We start from the raw sequence: 12,500 nt of genomic DNA, 5'->3' as shown, positions 1-12,500 counted from the left end.
CACACACACACACACACACACACACACACACACTGCCCCTACCCCTAAACATACCCATCACACACACACACACACACACACACTGCTCCTACCCCTAAACATACCCATCACACACACACACACACACACACTGCCCCTACCCCCAAAACCTACCCATCACACACACACACACACACACACACACACACACACACACACACACACACACACACACACACACACACTGCCCCTACCCCTAAACCTACCCATCACACACACACACACACACACTGCCCCTACCCCTAAACATACCCATCACACACACACACACACACACACACACACACACTGCCCCTACCCCTAAACATACCCATCACACACACACACACACACACACACACACACATACAGATATAATAGTTTTGGGGGAAAAGGCTGCATCTCCCCCACACACGTCAATCAGACTGCAGTATATTTGCGTACAGGACGTTTTCGAGTCTGGTCTGTGAGTGTCTGTGCTCATCTTTCTTGGCAAACACAGACCACGGAGATGGGAACACGGTTACTATAGAAACTGAACGGTCACGGTGAGTGTAATAGAGTGAGACAGAACAAACAGAAGTGTGTGTGTGCGTGTGTGAGTGTGTTTGTGTGATTCACTGATTTATCCAGTAATGAAACAAGTGAAGTCTTTATGAGTGAGTCATTGAATCATTCACTCAAGAGATTCGTTCAAAAACACTGAATCATCCAGTAATAAAACAGCTCTTAATGAGTGAGTCATTGAATCATTGACTCAGAGATTCGTCACCTTGGTTCCGCTGTAGAAGTCGTCCTGTGTCGTGGCGTTCATGAACGTCTGCTGCAGATGAACGCTGGTGTCGATGCCGCCGGGAATCACCAGCTTACCGGACGCATCGATGACCTTTGACCCGCCCGGAACCATCAGCTCGCGCCCCACCTGCTGGATGACCCCGTTCTCAATGAAGACGTCCGCCTCCTGAGTGACATCATCGTTAACGACACGCCCCCCTTTAATGAGGATCCTCATGGAGCCCGAGCCGGCGGCCATCGCCATGGACACCACTGGAGGAGAGCACTCATTATTATATGGACATTTCACACACACACACACTGCCCCTAAACCATCACACACACACTGCCCCTGAACCTACCCATCACACACACATACACACGCTGCCCCTAAACCTACCCATCACACACACACACACTGCCCCTGAACCTACCCATCACACACTCATACAGACACACACACACACTGCCCCTGAACCCATCACACACACACACACACACACACACACACACACTAGGGGGGGCTAATGCTGTTTCCTGCATTCTGCCTTAATCACACAGAAGAGTTGATTCTCACGATAAATATAAAAAAAAAACACAAATTGGAGTATTTCTGTGCTGAATACACTCCTTCAGGACTCAAACAAGTTTCAGAAAGTGTTTTTCGAGTATGGCCCTGTGTGACATCATGAAGGGCGGAACTCCTTATATGGGCACACAGATGAGCACACACACACACACACACACACACATCAATGAGCTTCGTTCTGGTTATGTAAGCTGTCGGCGGTGCTGTGTTGTGTTTTTAGACACGAGATCAACAATGTCACTAAAGAAGTGTGTGTGTGTGTGTGTGTGTGTGTGTGTGTGTGTGTGTGTGTGTGAGCCTGTTTATGTGGTTTATGAGGACACAAATTTGTATAACTACATGGGTATTACACTGGTATTACACTATAAATGTGGTTTATGAGGACATATCAAATGGCCTTAAAAACACTAAATGATGTTTTTTTGAAAAAGTAAAAATGCAGAATGTTTCCTGTGATGGGTAGGTTTAGGGGCAGTGTGTGTGTGTGTGTGTGTGATGGGTAGGTTTAGGGGCAGTGTGTGTGTGTGTGTGTGTGTGTGTGTGTGTGATGGGTAGGTTTAGGGGCAGTGTGTGTGTGTGTGTGTGTGATGGGTAGGTTTAGGGGCAGTGTGTGTGTGTGTGTGTGTGTGTGTGTGTGTGTGTGTGTGTGTGTGTGTGTGTGTGTGTGTGTGTGTGTGTGTGTGTGTGTGTGTGTGTGTGTGTGTGTGTGTGTGTGTGTGTGTGTGATGGGTAGGTTTAGGGGCAGTGTAAGGGGATAGAAAATACGGTTTGTACAGTATAAAAACCATTACGCCTATGGAGAGTCCCTGTAAACCACATAGACCAACATGTGTGTGTGTGTGTGATGGGTAGGTTTAGGGGCAGTGTGTGTGTGTGTGTGTGTGTGTGTGTGTGTGTGTGTGTGTGTAATGGGTAGGTTTAGGGGCATTGTGTGTGTGTGTGTGTGTGTGTGTGTGTGTGTGTGTGTGTGTGTGTGTGTGTGTGTGTGTGTGTGTGTGTGTGTGTGTGTGTGTGTGTGTGTGTGTGTGTGTGTGTGTGTGTGTGTGTGAGAGAGAGAGTGTGTGCAGTGATGTAAGCACAGTCAGACGCATGTTTCTCCTCGCCTCACATCACACATGCATGATCACACACTGATGACATCATCACTCCTGCTGTGTATTTGCATGATAAATGTTGCATTAGTCACAGGCTTCGGGTGCTCGTGTGTGTGTGTGTCTGTGTGTGTTCATGCGAGCCGTGTGCGATGTATTTATATTCTGAGCATGCATGTGTTTTGGAAGAAGGATGACCTATTTTTCCACACATACAGCGCTCTTTTTTGTTGTTGTGAGTGTGCATGAGAAAGAATATCCAGTTAAAGGGTGCATAACACACACACACACACACACACACACACACACACACACACATTGGTGTTGTTCACATTCTATGCATCTATTTGCCGATTGCCAACAAAACACACACATTTGATGCAGTTTCACTCACTGCCTGTGATTTCCACTCATGACCGGGATCAAACACACACACACACACACACACACACACACTCTCTCTCTCTCTCTCTCTCTCTCTCTCTCTCACACACACACACTCACTCACAAACACACACAAACACACACTCTCTCTCTCTCTCTCTCTCTCTCTCTCTGTGTCTCTCTGTGTCTCTCTCTCTCTCTCTCTCTCTCTCTCTCTCTCTCTCCATTCCTTCATCTTCCCATCTCCAACATTTGTCATATTCTCTAGAATTATTATTTATTTACTATTCCAATAGCCATCTATATTCTGATATTATAATAACATCAAACATAATTCTCTCCCTCAAAAGCATCACACCATTATTAATAATCACCCTTATAATAATATACATTCTATTATTATTATTATTATTGTGATACCTAATCATACATGATTCTCTTTCTGTCAACATTACAACTCAAAAATATTAAAATTGCAATATATAAAATATTTGGTTTGCGTCCGTTAATCATCTCAAGCTAAATTCACAGAAATGGCCCGTTCTTCTTCCTGCTTCACACTAAAACAGACTCAAATGTGTGTGTACAGAGTGGAATATTAATTATGAAACTAATTGTTCGTGTTTACTCACCGCAAACGAATGAATTTGATGATTTTCCTCCTGTCGTGCACCCGCACCGCCGCCTCGCGTCCAATGACAGCTGTCACTGCGCGCACACGAGACCGCGACCGCAGCGCGCATGGCTCTTTGATTGACAGGCGAGAGAACCAATGAGAGGCGCGGGTCTAGTTGCCACAGAAAAAAATCTCAGTAACTGAGTCGAAATCTGGTCGAAATACCAAGAACTGCTTTGTTTTTTTCTAGCAGTGGTTTTGTATGTTGATTTCAATAGTTTTTACTTGTAGCCTAGTAAAAACTAGAATGTACATTTCCTGAAGAAAATGTGAGGGGTGCTTGCAGCGGCAAAAAAACTCGCCACTCGAATGCTATGGTGTTTTTGTGTGGTTGCAGTGTGTGTGTGTGTGTGTGTGTGTGTGTGTGTGATGGGTAGGTTTAGGGGCAGTGTGTGTGTGTGTGTGTGTGTGTGTGTGTGTGTGTGTGTGTGTGTGTGTGTGTGTGTATGTGTGTGTGTGTGTGTGTGTGTGTGTGTGTGTGTGTGTGTGTGTGTGTGTGTGTGTGTGTGTGTGTGTGTGTGTGTGTATGAGAATGTGTGCAGTGATGTAAGCACAGTAGGGTGGCATGGGTGGTTGCTCAGCTATTATGGGTGGTTGCTACGGTATTCTTGGTGGTTGCTAAGGTTTTCTGGGTGTTTGCTAGGCAGTTGGTATTGTGTTCTGGGTGGTTGCTAAGGTATTCTGGGTGGTTGCTAGGGTGTTGTGAGTAGTTGCTATTGCATTGCTTAGGTATTCTGGGCTTTTGCTAGGGTGTTCTGAGTGGTTGCTATGGTGTTGCTAGGGTATTCCGAGTGGTTGCTATGGTGTTGCTAGGGTATTCTGGGTGGTTGCTTAATACCCTGGGTGGTTACTAGAGTGTTGCTAGGCGGTTGCTATGGTGCTTGGGGTGGTTGCTAAGGTATTCTGGGTGATTGCTAAGGCCTAATTTTAGTTTTTACTTTTTTTTCTTCTTTTTTTTAAAGGTTAATTCTGACTTTCCAAACTAAAACTCACTCAACTTTCCACATATTTAGTCCCCTTTAAATCAGTAAACCTAATCAGTAAAATCTATTAGGAAATCAATAAGAAAATGACACAAAAGTTGCGGTGTTTAGGGTTTTTATTATCAACAGGTCTAGTCATTAGCATAATTATCCATTCATAAAATGACATTTATCATTCACTGATCCTGCAAACTTCACGACAGGTCATTATACTGATGCTGAAGCATTTATCACATTTAACTTAATGAAAAACATCCAGGAACATCTTATGGACATCATAATAAAAATCAGGATGGATGCAATATACATATACAAAATGAAAATGTAAAAGATCGTTAGAATTACGTTTTCAACCTCCTATTGTCATTTGTTTGGCCTTGTAACGCATATAGATGAATCAGTTGGCACTAGTGTGGAATATTGTGCATTTAGAGGCACTCATTTAATCATTTCTGATGTTATTTATGGCATTGTATTAATATTGTTTTGTGAGATGCTACCACTGAAGTACTTTTGAATATCACGTAATAGCATATATACGTGTGTTATATATCCATATCAAAGTCCTTTCACTCGGCGGCCATTTTAGAAACGCCTCTCGGTCATGCAAGTGCAGCTCGCATCTCTTTGAATGGGGAAACATCAATTTCTCCAAAACTGTTCGTCAAGCTTACGATTAAATTTGATATTTAAAATCACCAATGAAATCTGACAACAACTGTTTTATAAATGTAATTTCTAAACGCTCCAATCATGACAAAAAAAACAGCATTTTTCAGCCTGGACTAAGCTAATACGCATGCGCAGTCCTAAACGCACGTCTCACAACACTGCCTGTTTCTATAGCAACCGGCGCTTCTAACGGCAGCTAGAGTGACTCGATGACTTTACTAACCATCGATTGGCTCTTTCGTTTAGAAGGCGGGGCTTATTCACATGTTTCTCCCATTCATAAATAATTAGTGCCTTCCTATATATAAAGTCTTTGGTTGGTATTATGATAATACAATGTTGTTGTTTTTTGACACTAACACAATATTTGAAGCATGAATATTTTAATAACCAGGTTTGTACACTATCTTTAAAGATGTGGATCAATCTTCCATGTCCTTCTGAGTGTAACGGATTAGCAAACAAGAATACATTGAAGGCTTGGTTCCATTCATCGGTTGTTGAGATGTGGGCGTGGCTCTTTCTGCAGTGAGCTTAAAGGGGGCGGGGTTTAGGAGAAGTCTGACGATTTTGTTTCAACATTATGAGGTCAAAACATGTTTACAAAATGAAGCACAGGCACAGATGAAATCTTCACAATAACACACGTTTAGACCAGTGACAGGATAATTAATTTCATGCCATATTTACCAATAAAATAACACTGTATTCGAGCTTCTGTTGACTGACGTTCAAACACTGTCGACTGAGGTATCATCCTTTCCATCTCCATCTTCTCTACATCAGTGTTTCTGAACTCCATTGTAGTCTTGAGTTTTCCTCCGTGAACCAACACATCACAATATTCCTCATTATAATAATTAATATGCAGAATAAAGGGGCGGGACCTGATTGAGTTAGTTATGCTGCCTTCACGTGCTATCGGAAGTTTCCCACTTCAGACGTCGTGATTATGAGCTGGTTTTGTTCAGGTGCTTTGTTGTCGGAAAGAATGAAGGACGCCAGGTTCATACTTTTGTGCGTCTTGGGGAAAATGTTTTTTTTAACAATATAACCATTTCAGTCATTTCCCGGTCCCAGAAAATCATAGAATACACCACAGCAGCACAACACGAAAGCATATCGTTTAACATCACATTCACAATAAAGGCATAATGTAGACAATAAAGGCTGCTAAAGACTAAAATGGTGATAGTTTTCATCCGATTGTATAGCTACTTTTACCACACTTAAGAGATGGTCAGCTTGTTCTGGAATGATGCTCAACTAGATGCGGTTTTCGATGTGTTTAAAATACACAATATGCTTCAAATGATTATTAATTTATGTAAATATGTACTACTTTAACAACAAGACAAGACAATAAAATTGTTACGGAAAAAAAACGAATAAAGCACCTGCCACAGCAGAAACTCATCTCCCATCCGCCCTTTTAAACGGTTAGGCCACGCCCATCTCGGGAACTTGGGTATCAAAATTATTTCCGAACTTCCCAACATGTCATCAGAGCACGTTCATGTGTAATTTTTACCTCGGAAACTCGTATTTACGATAATTCCGATAGCACGCGAAGGCAGCATTAGTCGTGTGTTGAAACTGCCGGTTATGGTAAGGGGGCGGGACATTTCCCAAACACCAATCACAACACACTGCTCCAGCTGACCAATCAGAGCACAGTATGCTTTTCAGAAGGCGGGGCTTCATAGAGACAGGACCTAAACAGAGCGTTACTGACCAGTGTTGCCATGTCCGCGGTTTTCTCGCGGAATTGGGCTACTTTAACACCGTTGCCGCAGGCTATCTGACACCAATTATGTTATATTTAGCGCCTGAAATGCTCATTTTAGCAGGAACCCTGGCAAAAAACATATTTCACCCCTCGGAATGCATTCTTTTGACCAGGAAACCCCTAAAAACACGATTGGGCTTGTTTGGAGTTGCAATTAGGCGGGTTTTGTTGTGAAAACCTGGCAACCCTGTTACTGAAAGACTGGGAAGAGAGGAGCCGCAACAATGAGGAATATGAGGAAATAATCAACATTACCTGCTCAAGTAGAGCCAGAACACACAACAGCAAAACTCATTACAGGTCTGGAGGTCATGAGGAACAGTTTCTGTTGGCAATTACATCAAACATCATTCATCGCTTTGGCCAATAACTAGAGTTTCTCATAACAGGCACCAAATAAACCATGAAGGGTTAAAAAAAGCTAGAACCTGTGAGTCGTTTCTCTGATATTCCTGTTTGCTAAACATCTAGGAGCTGAATACATCGGTGTGTGTGTGTGTGTGTGTGTGTTTGTGTGTGTGTGTGCTCTTGGCACTCGTTAGGCGAAGTCTAAAAATGCCCTATAGCCAAAGCGCCAGTATGTCAGGTAATCCTAAACCACAGCTGAACACACACACACACACACACACACACCCATATGGGCTGGCACTGAGGAACAATGCGTGGCTTTATAGCAGCTCGGCAGGAAAACATACAGAGACTTTCGCGCGCACACACACACACACACACACACACACACACGGTTGATCTGTGACATCCATGATCCTCTGCGGCTGCGCCGGGCGTCTGGATTGGACTTCACTGCCGTTGGGAGAGTGTGTAAATGTGTCTTCTGTGAGTCACACACCACATTGATCATTTCACCGCGACACACACACACACACCTGAAACAACAGAGAAAATGTGTGAAATGCTAAAAATAGTGGATATATCAAAGTGAGGATAGATATGGACTATGGAGCTAAATCAGTATCAATAAAGATAAATATACACACACTACATTCACATGCACACACGATTCATAAATACACACACAGGATACACAAATGCACAAAAAAATCACAAATGCACACACAAAATTTAAAAAGCACATAAGATTCACAAATGGATACAAAATTCATAAATACACACAACATTCAGTGTGTAATTAAAACGGCTACACAAAACTAATGGTCACATTAATTATATGGAGAGTCGTCTTCCTCTAGGACTTTAAAATAATTATTTGCAAATTATACTTGAAACTGATCTGCAATTGTAAAATATTCAGTTACACAAATAGATAATTCTGTATTTATATATATATTTATAAAACTACAAAATATTTTATAAATATCTATACAAATCTATATAATAATTTATAATAAATATTTACAATAATACTTAATTATAAATTAATTGTAAACAATATTATATATATATAGATATTTCATAATTAAAAACAATTATTTAAAAAATATTTTTATAAATATGTATAATTAATAATAATATTATATAATATATATTTTATGATAATAATATATTTGACAAATATTTTAATTAATTACATAATTATGTAAAATTAATATACTTATAAATATGTATAATAATGTATAGTTAATATAAATTGGATTTTGTGTTTAAATGACTGCTGTCACACCCCCCAAAAAAGAAGAAGGTATTGAACTATTTGAGAAGTCGGCCTCTAGCGCCACCTAGAGTGTGAAGGAAGCACATCATCATATGCCATCTGTTTCTCAGCACAGACATAATGAAGAACAATAAAAGAGTAGAATAGCTCTGCTAATAAAGAGCAAAAAAAACAGAAATCAAGTGAACAGGATGTGAGGCCGAGCCGTGACTCCAGTGAATCCCTGAGCGAACGGATCGACTTACAGCAATAAAACCAGAATCAACACACACACACACTCCACAACCGATGATCACACACGGATTGGGTTTATCTGAAAACTCATCACAGAGTGCCAGGAAACCTGAAGATGAGAAACCTGATCCTGGATCAGCCGTCATCTTCAAATCAAGCCTGCTTTTGTTTCCTCAGTGGGCTTTGGAAAAGAGCCACACACACAAACAGAGACTCGTTCCATCGGGAAACGATCCCAACTGACAGAAATGTGTTCTGACAACGGCCAGTTTTTTAAATGTTTCAAACACGTTTCCTCTCGGTTGTGTGAACATTACTGGAAGATCGTTTGCTCATAACGTTGAGGGAACCTTGACAGAACGTTCTGAGAACATTATTAAAGGCCAGATAACGTTGAACGAACGCTCTATTAACGTTACTGGAAGAACGTTTGCTCATAACGTTGAGGGAACCTTGACAGAACGTTCTGAGAACATTATTAAAGGCCAGATAACGTTGAACGAACGCTCTATTAACGTTACTGGAAGAACGTTTGCTCATAACGTTGAGGGAACCTTGACAGAACGTTCTGAGAACATTATTAAAGGCCAGATAACGTTGAACGAACGCTCTATTAACGTTACTGGAAGAACGTTTGCTCATAACGTTGAGGGAACCTTGACAGAACGTTCTGAGAACATTATTAAAGGCCAGATAACGTTGAACGAACGCTCTATTAACGTTACAGGAAGAACGTTTGCTCATAACGTTGAGGGAACCTTGACAGAACGTTCTGAGAACATTATTAAAGACCAGATAACGTTGAACGAACGCTCTATTAACGTTACAGGAAGAACGTTTGATCATAACGTTGAGGGAACCTTGACAGAACGTTCAGAGAACATTATTAAAGGGCAGATAACGTTGAACGAACGCTCTATTAACGTTACAGGAAGAACGTTTGCTCATAACGTTGAGGGAACCTTGACAGAACGTTCTGAGAACATTATTAAAGGCCAGATAACGTTGAACGAACGCTCTATTAACGTTACTGGAAGAACGTTTGCTCATAACGTTGAGGGAACCTTGACAGAACGTTCTGAGAACATTATTAAAGGCCAGATAACGTTGAACGAACGCTCTATTAACGTTACAGGAAGAACGTTTGCTCATAACGTTGAGGGAACCTTGACAGAACGTTCTGAGAACATTATTAAAGACCAGATAACGTTGAACGAACGCTCTATTAACGTTACTGGAAGAACGTTTGCTCATAACGTTGAGGGAACCTTGACAGAACGTTCTGAGAACATTATTAAAGGCCAGATAACGTTGAACGAACGCTCTATTAACGTTACTGGAAGAACGTTTGCCCATAACGTTGAGGGAACCTTGACAGAAAGTTCTGAGAACATTATTAAAGGCCAGATAACGTTGAACGAACGCTCTATTAACGTTACTGGAAGAACGTTTGCTCATAACGTTGAGAGAACCTTGACAGAACGTTCTGAGAACATTATTAAAGGCCAGATAACGTTGAACGAACGCTCTATTAACGTTACTGGAAGAACGTTTGCTCATAACGTAGAGGGAACCTTGACAGAACGTTCTGAGAACATTATTAAAGGCCAGATAACGTTGAACGAACGCTCTATTAACGTTACAAGGAAGAACGTTTGATCATAACGTTGAGGGAACCTTGACAGAACGTTCTGAGAACATTATTAAAGGCCAGATAACGTTGAACGAACGCTCTATTAACGTTACTGGAAGAACGTTTGCTCATAACGTTGAGGGAACCTTGACAGAACGTTCTGAGAACATTATTAAAGGCCAGATAACGTTGAACGAACGCTCTATTAACGTTACTGGAAGAACGTTTGATCATAACGTTGAGGGAACCTTGACAGAACGTTCTGAGAACATTATTAAAGGCCAGATAACGTTGAACGAACGCTCTATTAACGTTACTGGAAGAACGTTTGCTCATAACGTTGAGGGAACCTTGACAGAACGTTTCCTGTCCGCTGTGTTACTGCAGGAAACGCCGCTCAGAGTTAAGGAGGTTCTCAGTTTCACTGAAGTATTAACTTTGTCTCAGATGTTTCTCTTAAACTTTCTTTTGTAACACACACACACACACACACACACACACACACACACAAACTGCTCATTTCTACTGAAACATGAGATGCAGAAGAACTTCCAGAAACAACATCTGGAGCAGCACACATACACACACACTCTTGCTCTCTCACACATACATACACACTCTCGCTCTCTCTCACACACACACACACACACACGTCAGGTTTTTGTGAATTGTGGAACTTTTCATATAGGCGTAATGGATTTTATACTGTACATTCTATCCCCCTACACTGCCCCTAAACCTACTCATCACACACACACACACACACACACACACACACACACACACACACACACACACACACACACACACACACACACACACACACACACACTACCCCTAAACCTACCCATCACAGGAAACATTCTGCATTTTTACATTTTCAAAAAATCCATTTACATTGTGGACCGCTGGCTGCTTATCTCAGGTTTATATTACAGTGTGGGGACAAGTACAAACACACTCCCTCACACACTCTCACTCACTCACTCACTCACTCACTCACTCACTCACACACACACACACACACATACTCGTTCTTCTAACAGGCAGGATAGTGTGTGTTTCTCGTGAGCGTCTCTGGTTTCTCCAGCAGATTCATTCTGCTCTTTTCACTGCTAATGCAACTTTAGAGCTACGACACGGGTTGAGTTTCCGTCCGGTGCCATTCTGAGGGAAAACCCACAAACACACGCACACACACACAAACACACACAAACACACGCACACACACGTTTGTTTTTGTGACATATGGGGACATTCCATAGGCGTAATGGTTTTTATACTGTACAAACCGTATTTTTAATCCCCTTGCACTGCCCCTAAACCTATCACACACACACACACACACCTTTATAAGCCTTTTGTAAAGTGGGGCCATGGGTAATGTCCTCATATTTCAACCTCTCCTGTAATACCTGTGTCATACACATGGCATTATACACACTTGTGTCCTCATATGTCACAAAAACATGCCCACACACACACACACACATGCACGAGTCAGACTCACCCTCATTTGTTCTGGTCTCTGATTCTCAGGCATCGCCTCTTGACGGCCGGCTCCTGATCGTCCCACCCGCTCGGCTCCGATCCCTGCGCAGCCGTGTGTGTGTGTGAGTGTGTGTGTGTGTTCTTCTCCCAGGTCTGTGTTTGCGCAGCCACATGTGTGTTTTTCTCGCGCAGTTTCGGCGGCGCGGACCGCGCGTACGTGTGCTCCACATCCTGAGGGGCGTCGTCCTCATCCCCTCTGCTGTCTTTCGATTGGTCGCTCTGGCAGTCTGCTTGCTGGGGATTGGCCGAACCGTCGTCGTGGTCCAGCCCCCTCAGACAGCTGTTCTCCTTCACGTCTTCACAATCCGAGAGCGGCGACGGAATGTGGGCGGAGCCGCTGTCCAATGAGAGCGAGGCGGCCTGTATGGCGGTCGAGCGAGCCAATGAGTACAAAGAGGCGGGACTAACAATTCGGCCGTCCAATGACGCGGTCGCGGTGTGAAGTGCTTCGCTTTGGATGTGTGTATCGTGGTTCT

The 12,500-nt window shown here is 42.4% G+C and overlaps 2 protein-coding genes across 4 annotated transcripts in view; both read right to left on the bottom strand.

The window, feature by feature from the left end:
- Window positions 1–3,597, bottom strand: part of dpysl5b (dihydropyrimidinase like 5b) — a 15,859-nt gene extending 12,262 nt beyond the window's left edge. For both annotated transcript variants that reach the window (XR_010899725.1, XM_067428509.1), the window contains exons 1-2: window positions 3,489–3,597; window positions 791–1,065 (exon numbers count right to left, since the gene is read on the bottom strand). Coding sequence is in view for 1 of the 2 variants with exons in the window: in XM_067428509.1 (XP_067284610.1) it covers window positions 791–1,057 (267 nt within the window). In the remaining variant the exon portion in view is untranslated. The remainder of the gene's footprint in view (window positions 1–790; window positions 1,066–3,488) is intronic.
- Window positions 3,598–4,621: 1,024 nt separating this feature from the next.
- The window catches only part of sobpb (sine oculis binding protein homolog (Drosophila) b), a 17,646-nt gene continuing 9,767 nt past the window's right edge, over window positions 4,622–12,500 (bottom strand). For both annotated transcript variants that reach the window (XM_067428087.1, XM_067428089.1), the window contains exons 6-7: window positions 11,984–12,500; window positions 4,622–7,860 (exon numbers count right to left, since the gene is read on the bottom strand). The exon at window positions 11,984–12,500 is cut by the window's right edge and continues 751 nt beyond it. In XM_067428087.1, the coding sequence (XP_067284188.1) occupies window positions 11,986–12,500 (515 nt within the window). In that variant the 3' untranslated portion in view covers window positions 4,622–7,860; window positions 11,984–11,985. The remainder of the gene's footprint in view (window positions 7,861–11,983) is intronic.

Source organism: Pseudorasbora parva, chromosome 20, assembly GCF_024679245.1.
Source record: "Pseudorasbora parva isolate DD20220531a chromosome 20, ASM2467924v1, whole genome shotgun sequence".
NCBI lineage: Eukaryota > Metazoa > Chordata > Actinopteri > Cypriniformes > Gobionidae > Pseudorasbora > Pseudorasbora parva.
Note: the sequence above shows the minus strand (reverse complement) of the source record. Positions and strands in the feature narration are given on the sequence as shown.